Source organism: Gymnoscopelus microlampas (assembly GCF_963454915.1).
Source record: "Gymnoscopelus microlampas genome assembly, chromosome: 3".
Classification (NCBI taxonomy): Eukaryota; Metazoa; Chordata; class Actinopteri; order Myctophiformes; family Myctophidae; genus Gymnoscopelus; species Gymnoscopelus microlampas.
The window spans coordinates 47,731,949-47,747,258 of NC_139940.1; the positions used below are offsets into that span (position 1 = coordinate 47,731,949).

At 42.2% G+C, this 15,310-nt stretch overlaps 1 protein-coding gene across 1 annotated transcript; it reads right to left on the reverse strand.

Moving 5' to 3' along the window:
- Positions 1-1,044: 1,044 nt before the first annotated feature.
- LOC311041878 (sodium-dependent neutral amino acid transporter B(0)AT1-like) lies at positions 1,045-15,310 on the reverse strand (the record flags this gene model as incomplete). The annotated part of the gene is made up of 12 exons (XM_084052363.1): positions 1,045-1,091; positions 1,466-1,487; positions 2,438-2,600; positions 3,367-3,526; positions 5,851-6,002; positions 6,386-6,514; positions 9,098-9,210; positions 10,199-10,258; positions 10,931-11,112; positions 12,021-12,158; positions 13,384-13,524; positions 15,112-15,310. 12 exons carry the CDS (start codon positions 15,308-15,310, stop codon positions 1,045-1,047), a joined length of 1,506 nt encoding a protein of 501 aa, XP_083908489.1.

The window sequence follows — 15,310 nt, forward strand, 5'->3', positions numbered from 1 at the left end:
GCATGCCATCATAGGCAGGCATCAATTTGCTCACAACGCTTGTAGATCTGCTATTTTTTTAAATACTTTTTTGATAATAAAACAAATTAAATAAAGATATGGCCCAAAACTGCAAGTTAAGATTTCATGCAACATGCTTAAAATGTTGGACTCCAAACAGACAAGGCCTCACGCCCCTGTGATCTTTGGCGTCCTCCCCAAGGGGGTCCCTGGACCCCTAGGTTGGGAAACACTGCACTGTTGCCTGACAAGGACCAACATTGCTCTGGCTGCGCCTATCGCAACAACCAACACACGTTCCACAGATAAATATTGTGAAAACAGTCGATCTACAAGCTCACCTGCCCCCCCCCCCAAAAAAAAAGAACAGGTTGAGAACCACTGCTCTATGGTGTGTATTGATAAATGTGATGCACAACAGGTGTGCAGCCGCAGTGCTCACTGCGTTTGATGTAGGCTAGTGTCTGTAGTGTTAACATAGGCCTAGCTGTGTGTATGACAGAAGAGTCGAGGCTTGTGTGAATGTAGTTTGACAGATTTGGGTTTTGCTTTTGAAGTTTTGAGGACAACGACTGAAGAAGGGCTCAAGAAATGTGACAGACAGACAGACAGACACTGTCTTCATTGCACACTCACACCAACAACCACTAGAGGTCGCCGTTGTGAATGTAATAGGAGAGCTTCTGAGAGAGAGAGCGTGCTAAGATATCTACATATAGCATAATCCAGCTGGTAGAGTTTGTACATGCGGTTAGACATAACATACAGACACAAGGTGGTAGCACTTCCTTGTTTTTGTTTTTGGGCGGTGCAACCGCCCCTGTGAGGTTTGGACATCGACCCCCATTGCACCCCCCCAACCCTGCGCTGTGATTGGCCACCAGTGTACCCCCCTAACCCTGCACCGTGATTGGCCACCATTGTACACTGGTTGACTCTATTCAGGACTGTGATTGGCTAGTGAAACACATCACACATGTGCATAGCTATAAATAGGACTAAGCACTTTTATGTTTGTCACATTTATGTTTTTTTTTAAGTGAATCACACATTGTGGGTCTTTAAGTCAACTTCCATCACTGTGATGACCACTGTGACCACACCGCCCACTTCACACTGGGTGTGATTTTTTTATTTTTACTCTTTTCTCACTTCATTCCAACTCTTTCTTGAAACTTCCTTGAAGAGTTAGAAGCTTAAAAAAAAACTAAGAACAAGTATTTACAACCCCACTTATATGTTATACACCACAATTACATGCAAACAAAAACCAAGCAACGTTTTTACACATTCCTGATACAGTTAAAGCGGCCGGCACTTGTAACCTTTTGTAAGAATAAAATGTAATTTTGTCCAATCTGTATGGTAGAGCATGTTAATACAATATCATTCATACAATTGGGGTAGTTGTTTTGTCTCCCTGCCCTTCTGTTGAGATATTCAGAGGTCAAAGGTCATGTCTCACCTAGACACAGGATCTGACAAAACTGTGAAAGAATAGACAGGTTCCATGAGACTTTCTGTCAAAATCTGTTGTAGAGGAAGGAATGAGTTCTTCCCAAAACAAACGAATACCATAACTACTACTTGTGTGTGCATAATTATTGCCAATATTTTTTACCCCTTTTACACATTTTGCCCTCCCCACAAATTCATGTAGTGGAACTTCGTAGTGGTCGACACAACAGGTACTTTAAGGTAGCTCTCCACCGCACCGACGTTGGCGGTGGTAAGTGTTGGAAAGCGTCTGTTGCAGAAAGCTTGTTGAAAGACACATCAACACATAGGCTAGCACCCATATAGCCGTCTGTCGGTGTCGGCTTTCAGGTACTACATTCAGCAACTTTTTTTCACACCTTCCAACCGACTGATCTCCCGACTTCATTCGACTGCCAGTCTGTAGTAATCTGTAGTAGTCTGTTTGGTGGAGTGCGTAGAGCTACCTTTACCCCCACGCCAGCAGAGCACCCGAAAAAAAATCATACCATTAATCTACGTTTTATGAAATCTCAAATGAATGTAAAATGACTTCATAATAATAATAATAATCATAATAACCCATGTAAACGCCAAAACTGTGCAAAAGTCGACAAAGACTTATTTTTTTTCTTCTGCAGTTCATCAATCGAAGGACTTCTGGGGCTTGTCATTCATTTGCGTGTTGTCAGAGATATTGTGGAACAAACTCTTATCAGTCTTCTTTCCCCAAAAATATTTAAAAAGGGCAATAAGAGGTACAGCAAGACTGGGAATTCCGGCCAGTATAAAGATGACTATATAAGCCCAGAAAGGATATGACTCTTGCTCCATTACTGGGAACGTCTCCTGAAAAGACAAAGTTGGAGGTATTCTGGTTATATTATGTATTGTGTGAAAGTTTCAATTGTTTTACACATTATACATGTACAATTTTCATGAATTCATAAGAAAACACTACCGATTCAGGATTCCAGGTCTTGTAGAAGAGCTCTTCAGTAACTTTGCTGATGAGATAGAAGACCAGTATGACAGCCATGATGAGTGGGCTGATCACTCTCCATGTGGCCTGCCAGAACAGGTTGGGCTTGTGGCCGATCATGAACTCGATGTCATCGTTGAACCTGGGGAAGCAAGCTCACCTATCTCATAATAGGCTCTATTCACAGCAGCCATATTATGAAGACATTCACATGTGTTACCAATGATACTAATGAAGGCTCTGTTCCTTCTGGTCAAACAGAGTCAGGGTGCTAATATTGTGCATGTTGGCTCACTGGAAACACCAGTGGGTCTACAGTTGGGGTCCAGGGACCCTCATGGGCTTCCAAATGGCCCCTTACAGGTGTGTAACTCTGAGAGTGTACACATGGAACCAAATGGACCCATTTGGTTCCATTTGTACACACTCAGAGTGTACAAATGGAACAGAGCCTTCATTAGTATCATTGGTAACACCTGTGAATGTCTTCGTAATATGGCTGCTGTGAATAGAGCCTATACAGTAAGAAAATGTCTTCCAAGTGCAGATACAGAATCTGCTGCATGTATCACTGACAGCATGACATGTCACCTAATAACATTCGGTTATGACAACTGAGAGAATTGAGGTATCAAATCTAAAGTAGGGTAATCCAAAGAAATGACAGAGGTGCACACCACATACAACACATGTGAATCCAAAAATGGGCACTGGAATGCTGCAATGCTTCCAGATGAAATGAGTGAAAGAGCTTACAATTTGCACAACATATATGGGCATGCATTTCCATTGCAATCTTCCTTTAACCAATTAAGCACTACTTAATACTAGGGCTATTTTTGAAGATTTTTGACAGAATATTTAAAATGTAAACAATGCATATTTGTCTTCATTATCTCTTATCTCACCTGTCAATTCCGTACACGTAGACAACGGCGAGCACCTCACAGAGTGCAACGACCAACAGAGGGACGGATGGTCCGTAGACATCGAAGATGGTCAGCCAGTAGCTCCCTGAACCTTGGACAAATATCAAACCCACCAGGCAGCAGAGTGCACAAGTCACACCTGGTAAGAGAAACAAGCCATACCAATACAGCTATTAATTTGAGGGGCGCCGATAACAAAGAGATTAGGGCGCATATCACATAAGCCCTGATGCCTGACAGCGAGTCCCTGGTTCGATTCCCAGACCTTTGCTTCGTGTCACTCCCTGATTCTCTCTCCCTGTTTCCTGTCTCTATACACTGTATCAATAAAAGGCAAGAAATTACAGTATGACTTACGCATACGAGCTGATGCTTTTATTTGCAGTGAAAAATCAACCTTGATTCGCTTTATTGCCACGCAATATTCACATTCACATGTGGATGTGCTCATGACACAAACAGCAGTTTAAATTATTGCGAAATAATCACACAAAATAAATCCTCCCGGTGTGTAAGGGCCATTAACGTGAGGTTTGTGCCCGTACTCTAAAACCCTGCATGCTCTCTATCTGAGATGCTGCTCTGTTCTCTTGTCAATGAAGTGCAGTAAATATCACTATTAAAGGCCCCTGCACACAGAGGCCCTCATTTATCAAAGTGGCAATTTTTGGCATTTATCAATCTATCGTGACTTTGACTTCAGTGTACGACCACTGAAATCTCACGTCAGGTCTGAAGCTGGGTAGACTTTGGCTGCACCCATTTGTTCCATCGTAGACCTGCGGAGCAGCATTGCCTGACCATCTGACAGGCATCTGGACACATGTATTCACTCCAAAATGTGTATACTGTATAACACACTAATAAATAATACCTGTGAAAATATAACATTTTATAAAGGCATACATGGACATGCACACCTATTTTATTTCCAAGTGACAATGACAAGCAATTAAAATCTAACCTGGCCTATTTGCAATGTTACGAGTTAGGTGCTTAATCATTCACTCATTTAAACAAACTGCTTTAACAGTCATTAAGATAAGATTGCTGGCTGTATTGGCTATTTGAAAATAGCAGATCTACAAGCTAGATCTGCTATTTTCAAAATATACGAGCGCTTATGCGAGATCATTTTCGGGAGTCGATACCGGCGCCACTGTAATCTTTTCATGGACAGTGAGGTCCCCAAACTTATACACAGTAGCGTGTCCGGAGTTATGTGCAACCTAGGTTAGGGTTAGAAACCTGACGCGTCAAACCTGTGCCCAGTGCAGGTAATCTTCACGCTGTGGATTTATTTGGGCCACCAGGAGATATAACCATCCAGCACACGCCACCTTTCAGGTTTATGCATTCATTTATCAATCACTCCATAAACGTTCAGATTATGACTGCCTTGCCAGGCTATCTCTCATTAACGTGGCAGCACGGCAACCCGTGACTCACGGGGGAATATACATGATCGCTTTATTTTAGTGTAACTCGAACGCGCATTGTACACGTCGGTAAGGGGTTAAATTCATATACAAACGTATTCCATTCATGACAATGTGATTGGTGTCATTCATGTAGGCTACTAGTGTACTTGACAAAGATTGTTCCGTCACGGAACACATGAAAGCAAAGACTGCTGTTTCCACAGTGAGCCAAAGGTAGGTGCGTGTGTGTGTGTGGGTGGGTGGGTGTAGTCGGACGTGGACATGAAAGGGAGCATGGCGAGCTGGGGAAACTATTTCTTATTGGCTTTCCATATGTTGTTTGGTCGTTGTTCATGTCGTAAAATCGGGGCGTTTCAAGAACATTTAATAAACACTGTTATAGACACGATACTTGCTGTCTTGTCTGCATGATAGCCTTCAAGAGACAATAAAGTTCCCCCGCGTCATCAGTGCCCATACCCTAGGTGGGGTTGGCGAAAGGGCCTTTCTGTGTGGAGTTTGCATGTTCTCCCTGTGTTACCCAGGGTAGGTACCCTCACAAAAAACATGCAGTAATCCTGGTCACTATACTGCCTCACCACCGGTCAGCCGGGGCGCCTGATGGAGGGGAAAGGAACTGGTTGGAATACCGTGATCCTTCCACGTGCTACGACCTACCGGGGAAACTCCCCCCTGTAAGGTGATAAGAAGCGGCCTGCTAACTCCTCATGCGTTGAAGGAAGCATGAGCTCAGTTCGGGGCTCTCTCCAGGCTGGCAGAGGGAGAGTGGCGCCCAGGATTACAAGCTTAGGCATTGGCACTGGGTGAAAAATGGGTTCCAAAATCGTGGGATAAAAATGTAGATATAAAAAAATAAGAAAATAAAGTGCAAATTGGAAAATAAAGATTGAAAATGAAGTGGCAATATTTTATTCTGCACGCAGAGTAATAAAAAAAAACATTTCATTAGCCTACTGTACACTTTCTTTTTTGTATTCCACATCAAGTACTACATAGCAGCTAAAATAAAATGTTACCTCACTAAGGAAAGTATCCAAGACACAAGTCTTCAAATCCAGCCCTTGAAGGATCTCTGGGTTCGTCTGATTGAAATCCTGCAGAACCTGGTCGTAGTTGTTCTCGGTGACGTGGCCTTCAGGAAGGTCAAACGTATTGAGCAACGCCAAGATGTTCCTGAGAGCAACAAGACACATCCAAACTCCTTACAGTACGTCACAATGCCAAGATGTTCCTGAGAGCAACCCAAAGACACATCCAAAGACCTTATAGTACTGCCTTGTCAATCATAGGCCTTGTTCAGGGGGAGCAGTTAGGGGTTAAGTGTTTTGCTATGATGAAGCATAGATCAGGATTCAAACTGAGACGCAGCTTTAGAAATCGGATTTGAATCACATTTCAAACCAGCTAGTAGGAATGTGGTTCAAATCCGTTTTTTTTTGGCAAACATCTGATTCCAAGTGTTTTTATGTTTTTGGCTGTTCAGACTTACATCAATCTGAAAAAAGGGGGATTTGGGGCTGCCAGTGCGAAACATGTCCATCATTGTAACATCCTACCCGCTGAGACAGCTGTCGTATCTGTCTGTGGCTCTGAAGCCGATGACGGTGTAGATGACGCTGGCAGCGAACACAGAGGTGAAGCCGTTGATTATGGAGATGATCACTGCATCCTGCTCACAGTTGTTACTGGAGAGAGAGAGGACAACAGGGTGACAGAGCAATCTATAAGATACGGTAGGTTTAGATAAGATCATCTTTTTATTGACTATAAAGGGTAGGCTGGATACTTTCAAGAGTCAATATACAAAGATAGATGGATACCTTTATTATACCGCGGGCGCGGGGAAAATTCAGTGGCCCAGAGGCGGCAGTTAAGGTTAAAGGGTTTTAGGTAAAGAGTAAGGAAATTAAATGTACAGCAATACAAGGCAAAAACTAAAACAAGAAGCATCAACAATACAGAGCAACGGTATGCGTAAGTAAAAACGAATACCGTATACATACTGTAGTATACAGTATCCTGGCATACTGTATACATACAGTAATGTATACTGGCAACAACTGAAGACAGTAAGCAGCTTGTCTCTCATAGCTGCTGTACATTATCTGGCAATAACTTGAATTGTCCTCTTTCTAGTCCTGAGTTCTGACATTGAATAATTATTCTCCAATTCCCTTGTTACGGGGCCAGGCTTCCAGCATGGACCCGTATTGTTATTCGCATTATTCCATTTCTTCTTCTTCTTCTTCTTCTGCCGTTTTTGCCAGTTCTGGCTGAACCGTGCATACGCTTTTTATGAAACTCGGCCATATGATAGATGGTCATGAAAAACGATCAAAAAATAAATCTCACAATCTTTCGTCAAAAGGTGGCGCTATAGCACTCAGTTGAAAATGCCAACTTTGAACAGGTACAACTCATGCCCTGTTTTACCTACAGCCATAAAACTTCAATACACACATGCGTCTCCTCATGATGAACAACTTTCACACTCTGACTTTTGACCTCTGACCCTTAGATCTCCCACCATTTCGAATTATATGAAAAACAGTTAAAACCTATCTCCTCCTGGGATTTTTGAGTAATCTGCACGAAACTTTTTACACATGAACTTTGGACCTATACCAAAAAACGTTTGCAAAATATCTTCCATAAGTGAAAAAATGAAGCTTTAATGAGCCAATGAATATTGCAGTTTTATGACAATTATTCATCTGCCCCTAACACATACATGCAGACTTACCATTCTTTGAAACTTTGCAGAAATGTAAAGGGCCATTCCAAATATCACTGAAACCAATCTTACTCCAATTGGTCAAACGGGGGCGCTATAGCAATTTTTTGAAAATTGAAACTTTAAACAGGCAAAAGTCATGCCTCGTTTGGCCGACAGCCATTAGACCTGCTTACACATGTGCCTTGACTAATGAGGAACACATCTATCACGTTAACCAGTAAGCACCGCCCTTAGATTGTCCGCAATCTTGAGCAGTTTGAAAAACACTTAAACCCAGGATTTTTCAGCTATTTGCGTGAAACTGTATCATCTGTGTGTTCTCCTTTCACAGGTTATTGTCTGTTGGTGGCTTCTCGCTTAAATGTGTGCCCCACAACCTCAAGGTCACCAGTTCAAGCCTCACTTGGTGCAGACTTCATCTAAGTTGCATTTCACACAACATGACTATCAATGAATACATCTGCAATTGTTAAAGATAACATGAAATACTTAATTGAGTGTTTTTTACATACTTCATTGTGAAAATAGCTGATCTACAATCTCACAACTTTTCAGATAGCAATGAGAGTATGTTTTTTCAATGTATAACATACTTCATTGTGAAAATAGCCGATGTACAATCTGACAACTTTTAATGGTTTGTGAGCTTGTAGATCGGCTACTTTCACTAGTTTTGCTTCTGAGGAGATGTACAATTTATTCATTGGTAAATGGTTTGTGAACGAGTGATCTTAGTGTTAGTGAAACAGGGGCTTGGGTCATGACAGAAGGCAAGAGTTTGTGATCCTCAACAGACAATATCATCCTGGACAAAGCTATAGCACTATAGGTAGTGTTGCAGCTACCTAAGAGTGCCTCACGACCGCAAGGTTGCCGGTTCAAGCCTCACTTGATGCAGACTCATTTAAGTTGAATTGCAAAAAACATGACTCAATCTATTCCGTTTCCATGGCTCTCTCTCTCTCTCTTCAATCTATTCCGTTTCCATGTCTTTCTCTTCAATCTATTCCGTTTCCATGTCTCTCTCTCTGTCTCTTCAATCTATTCCGTTTCTATCTTCAATCTATTCTGTTTCCATCTCTCTCTCTCTCTCTCTCTCTCTCTCTCTCTCTCTCTCTCTCTCTCTCTCTCTCTCTCTCTCTCTCTCTCTCTCTCTCTCTCTCTCTCTCTCTCTCTCTCTCTCTCTCTCTCTCTCTCTCTCTCTCTCTCTCTCTCTCTCTCTGAGGGTCAGCCATAGCTGAGTGGTTAGTGAGCCCGCCTAGGGAGCCAGAGGCTCTGGTTGACCCAGGTACGATTCCAGGCCAGGTCAGCAAATGTGTCGATGAAATGAAATTTGTCCCTGAGCAAGACTCTTAACCCCTAATTGCTCACAGGCCCTCATTGGAAACAAGACCGCAAGGACTTTCATGAACTGACCTGTTAAAGGAATTATCATTTCTCTTTCTCTCTCCTGGCCCCGTATTATCGCTGCTTGCAGCTATATTTTTTCTTCTTTTCCTTTTTAAAGTACACAATAAAAGCAGGAGCTTACTGTACTGAGTTATAGCTGGAGAAGGAGATGAGCCCGCCAACAGCCAAAGAGAATGAATAGAAGACCTGAGCACCTGCATCCAACCAGGTCGATGGATTCATCAGTTCTGCCAACTGAGACATACATTTATTTATTTATTCATTTTTAAACATAGTGATATTGCTCTATACAGTATATTCTGACATTGTACTGATAATCAGTGTTTGTTCAGTAACAGGGGTCTTCCTGTCTCTCCAGCACTTTAGTAAACAGTAAATAATGTTTTAAATCGGGAGACTTTTATCCAATCAGGATCGCGAGAGAACTCCTACAGGATACAGAATAAACAACTTAAATTGGGAGTGATGAAACCCAAAAATGAGCGTGGCAGAAAAATGGAACTGGAAATCGAAGCCGATAAATGATCTTTGTGGAGTTCTCTCTAGATAAAATTGGTATCCCGATCTGAAATTGTTTTTCCTGTTTACTTGAGAGACGGAGAGAACCCTGAACAAACACTCTGCAGTGATTAGGCTGCTATCTGATTATAGAGCTTTAACTTTTTAACAACAAAACACTCTTTAAACAAATCTTAAATTCATGTGTGAGTTGTGACATCTACAGCAGTGTTTCCCAAACAGTGGGTCGTGGACCGATTTTTGTGGGTCGCGAGTATCGCTTTTTTTTCTTTTCCTATATTTGAAAATATAGTTTATTATTTGAAAAAAAAAGTTTAAACAAAAGAAAATCACAACCTTTCATCAATTAAAAACAATTCCAACATTTTTCTAAATTATTTCATAAATAAAATCAGAAAATCTAATAATTTCCATAAATAAATAAAAGAAACGTTGAAGAAGGAAACTGAAAATAGCAGATCTACAAGCTCACAACGCGGCTCGAAGCAACGCGCTGTGATCTGCTATTTTCACTTGTTAGGGTCCCGGGCAAACGTCTAATTTCTCTTTTGGGTCTTGAGCTAAAGCATTTGGGAAACACTGGTCTACAGTATGTGAGTCCAGCTGTAGCTACATAAAAGACTAGGCATTTAGGCAAGGATCCCACACGGTACAAATCCAATGTTCATTTATGTTCTCTGGTGCACACATGCATGCAGCTTACATCTGGTGTGAAGAGGAACTTCAGTCCGTTCATAGATCCCTTCAGGGCTACATACACCGCCTCGGGAGAAGGACACATTGATGCTTATTTCTGCACTGTATTCTAACCAAATTATTGAAAGAGTTGCTGATCTACGTGAGCTGAAATGCGACATTATTACGATATGACAAATAGTCCATTTGACTGGTAATAACCAATGCAAGTGAGTCAGAACAGGGAAGCCTTCTCAGCTTCATTATGAAGTGTACAGTAATCAAGAAAGGGTCGACTGGGTCAACCTCAAATACAGGGTGTGACACAAAGTGGATAACAATCTGTTTCCAAATCCTTATGAGATCAAAAGCTTTCATTTGTGGTTGTGGTTCTAAGCTGATGAATTGAATATCGTCCCTGGCGGGTGGAAACCTCATGTCTCTTTTCAGGATTCAAAAAAAAAAATAGCAAAAGTAGCAGATCGACAAACTTAAAACGTCGCTTTACGCCACGTTTCAAGTTTGCAGGTCTGCTACTTTTGATACTTTTGTGTGACGCTGTAGTATGATCAAGAAGAATGATTTACGAAAAAACACAAAAAGTTAAAATATGGAGATAAGAGGTTTCTGCCCGACAGCAACAATATGTGGAATTGTAACTTAAGCCTACGACGGTGTCACCGTGAATAGCTGCTACTTCCGGCACGTTGCAATGTCATAGGCTACGATGAAGTGTGCATGAGGCTTTACAGTAGCCTACCTTCCCAGTAGTCTCAATGCCACGGACGATACAGACGTAGAGTATGGCCCATGCAGCAATGTGACATAACACCATCCACCACTGCAGCCCTCCATCATCCTCAATGCTGGAGGTTGTGTTCAGAGTCTGTCTGTACCAGAAGTAATCTGTAGGGGAGCTCCGCTGGCACTCCAGCACTACGCCTGACACAATATAATAATAACAGTTATATTAACAATATTATGCTTCACACACACACACACACACACACACACACACACATACACACACACACACCATCCAAACATTTGTCACACAGTAAGTTCAAACGGATTAATGCACTTTGCAAGACTTTTTTTTTTAATTTGATTTGAAAATTTCATTGGAGGATAAACCCCTTGAGATGCAGCATCTCGTCTTCCAGGGGGTCCTCAAACCCCCTGCAATGTACATACAGTACATTGGATATTTGATTATAATGAATATAACAGATATGCTAGTGGTAGTCCATTAGGATACTGTATAATTCAACATAATAGTAAATGGCACAGCATGCTGTATTCAAGGAGGATAATACTTCTGTGTTATCATTATCATGTCAAGTGATGAGTTAACGCCTGTATCTCTCTGTTTTTAGGTGAAACCAGTGTTCATTGGCTTGGAGGACTCTTACATCCTTATGCGTCTGCTTTATGAACAGTCTATGCTCTACTCAATTAATTCCATTAATAGTTGTGGCCTCTAGTATAGAGACGGAATACAAGAACACTCGCCCCAAAACACGCTCGCCTCGGGTCAAATCCAATGACCTCAGAATGGTCGCCACCAGGTATTCCTAAACCTAACCTCAGCTAAACTATGCCTACATCTAACCTTATTCCTCATCTTAACCTCAGTAAAACTATGCCTAACCCTAACCTTATTCCTAACCTTAACCTCAGTAAAACAAATACAAGAACCGCTGGGGGCGAGCGATCCGCGAAAAAACATGGGGGCGAGTGTGTTTTGGGGCGAGTCTTTCGGTTACCTAGAGACGTAATGCCTTTTGGGTTTAGGCATGCATGTGTTGTGGCTTTTCATTTCGACTCTTCAGGAACTCGGGGACCTCTACCTGTCAGGTTGGCGTTGGTTGGACACAGGCTCCACGGCAGAGGGCTTTGGAACGAGTTAAAGAAGAACCACAGGACCCAGGCAATGATGGTGTTGTAGTAGAGGCTGATCGTCAGAGACACACACGTGGCCGCAATACCTGTCAATTGAAATGTAGTCTCGCGTCACCAGACAACTATTCCACAATCTCTGAATGCTATATAGAGTCTGGAACTCCACTTCCCGAAAGCTGTGTAACGGAAGTTGTTCAGACCGGAAAGACATTCGACCAATCACGACGCGGTGCCCGCGGACCTGTAGTCCCAGTGGAAACAGAACCGAGGCGGAAGCATAGTCATAGGAGCGGTAGATTCATGTTATTTGTGCGAGGATTGTTTATCACAGAAAACTGAGAAAGGTATCATGGAATTAACGCCGAAAAAACTGTTAAAGAAGACACTAGTAGACATAAACGATGTTTATGAGATTCGTTGATTCCAGTCGGACTCCTATGCGCCACTGCACAATGCTAAAACGGACGTGGGTAGGGGAGGGGCATCCGCTTTCCCCTTACACATTATCAGAGCTTCCGAGTCCCAGACTGTATGCCGGAAACATTTGTAAATTGTGGGAGGCAACAGTCTGGTGACGCAAGACTAATTGAAATGTAACAGAGAGAGAGAGAGAGAGAGAGAGAGAGAGAGAGAGAGAGAGAGAGAGAGAGAGAGAGAGAGAGAGAGAGAGAGAGAGAGAGAGAGAGAGAGAGAGAGAGAGAGAGAGAGAGAGAGAGAGAGAGAGAGAGAGCATTGAGACTATTTACAATTTAGGCAAATAGCAGACTTAAAAGTGCAAAGTTGGAATCAGCAAGGTACTGAGGAAGCTTGGATTCCAAGTTTCCTCTATTATTTACCTTGTTGACCCAGAAAGGACTTTGAAGACCCAAGAAAATTTCTAGCACTAGGACCCAGGAGATGAGAATCGCTTTTTAATTCCAACAGGTAGGCATTCTTCCATGTATTCAATTCAAATTGTTACCTCCACCAGGAGTCTGTCTGTCTGTCTGTCTGTCTGTCTGTCTGTCCTAGATCGATCAGGGTTATATTTCTTGTGCACACTGCCAGCATACCAAGAAACTTAACCACTTAAACCCCATACTGTGTATACTGTACAGTTACCCAGGGTCCCCCATGGGTCTATACTTGGTCCCCTGCCTTTTCATCCTCTACAGACACCAAGTCTCTTTGCTGAAATAGCAAATCTATAGCGCTCACGTCTCTCCGTCAACAAGGCCAATGATGTGAACTTGTAGATTTTGCGATTAATTGAAAAAAGGAAGTGATGGAATGATCACAAAGAAAATCAGCGATAGTTGCAGCCCTACTTACCAATGCCTGTCAAGTAAGGATGAACGGTGGACCAGGAACCCAGGCTGCCTTTCCTTAGACGCTGACCGATGGCAAACTCCAAGTGGAGGAGTGGGATTCCTTCCAACACCAGCAGGATCAGGAAGGGAATTATGAACGCACCTTAAAAACAGAGTGAGTGAGTGAGTGAGTGAGTTGAGTGAGTTGAGTGAGTTGAGTGAGTTGAGTGAGTTGAGTGAGTTGAGTGAGTTGAGTGAGTGAGTGAGTGAGTGAGTGTCAGGTTTGATATCTGATGATATTCATTAGGCTAGAATGGAGAGAGAAACATGGATTGGGAGAAGCCTGATACTTTGTTGTGCTTTGTTTGTATGCTCCAAAATAGCAGCTATAGCCCTACAGTATATATTCTCACAACACATGGCGATGTGAAGCCATGGTGTGACGTAAGGCATGATATGTGAAGACATCACAATGATGTGGTTGGCAGCGCATTATGTTGTTTAGTCTACAGGGTGCGCCATTTCACATTATCATTCATAGCCCATAACTGAATATAATATTCCACTTGTTTTTTGGAAATCAATAAAGGAGCTATAGGCACATACTGTACAACAGTGGTTCTCAAAGTGGGGTTCGGGGACCTCCAGGGTTCATTGAGGGGGTTCCAATGTGTCCCCAGTGAACATCTTTGAAACATATTTTAATAATTTCAAGAACATTTAACAACACAAATCTTCTATTATGGGTGTCCTTTCAGATGTGTCAACGGCCAAATACATATGAATTTTGAGGTCCTTGACGTGAAAATGTTTTGAGAACCACTGCTGTTTATCATACCTCAGTAAACATCAGAGCAATAGGCCCATATCCAAAGAGCAAACCTTAGTTTTTGCCTTTTATTGAGGAAATTCAAAAGCACTTAATGACAGGAGATATATTAGGCACAAGGGGTATACGGTGGTTAAAGTACAATGTATAGGCTGTTAAATCGCCCACATAAGCCTTTCTCAAGGTGTTCTATGAGCATATCAAACTTCTTATCCTGTTATTGCTATACTGTGCTATTTTGGTCATTGAGTCTGTCTACTGAAGTATAAAGACTTTTTACTTCAGTAGACAGAATTGTGTGAACAACAACAACAAATGTTTGCCTAATTTGGGCAACAAAATAGTGAAAATAGTGGATCTACAAGCTCACAACAACACATTGCGACACATTGTGAGCTTGAAGATTAAGTGTTCACCTTTTTTTTGCCACCCCCTACTTGGTTTTTCTGAAATGTCACCTCTGACAGCGGCATGTGTCACCTGCCACCTCATCACCTGTCTTTGACTGTCTTTGAAGCCATTAATGGGCCATTGGGGCCAATGGGCCATTAATCAAGGTGATCAAAAAGAGAACAACTCATCAAAGTCACATCATTTACCTCCGTAAATGTAAGCCTGTATTCACAATTTGACTTGAGGTAAAGTACAGAAAGGATTGGGATAAATATATTTACAGTAAGTAAAAGCACACAGCGTATACAATAGGGAGTAAGTGGCTAATGTGTGTTTTGCAATAATAATCTAAATCCACAAAGTAACAATTAACTAAAGCTGTATCTAAAACATTTCAGTGGAGTAAAACGTTGTAGTTGGGTAGTAGGTTAAAGTATAAATACTGTATGTACTCAAGTAAAGTAAATGTACCTCAAAACGGTATTTAAGTACAGTACTTGGGTAAATATACTTTCCACCGCGGTTTACCTCCTCCGTGACTCTGACACAGGTAGGGGAAGCGCCAGACGTTGGACAGCCCCACGCAGAAGCCCACGCAGGTCAGCATGTACTGGGTCTTGTTCTCCCATTTGGGTCTGGTGCCGGCCTCGTCCGTCTCCGCCTTCTCCAGCTCCTCATAAGACAGTATCCTGGCCTCCAGGCCTGGGTTGGGGAGCTGCAGCTTCAT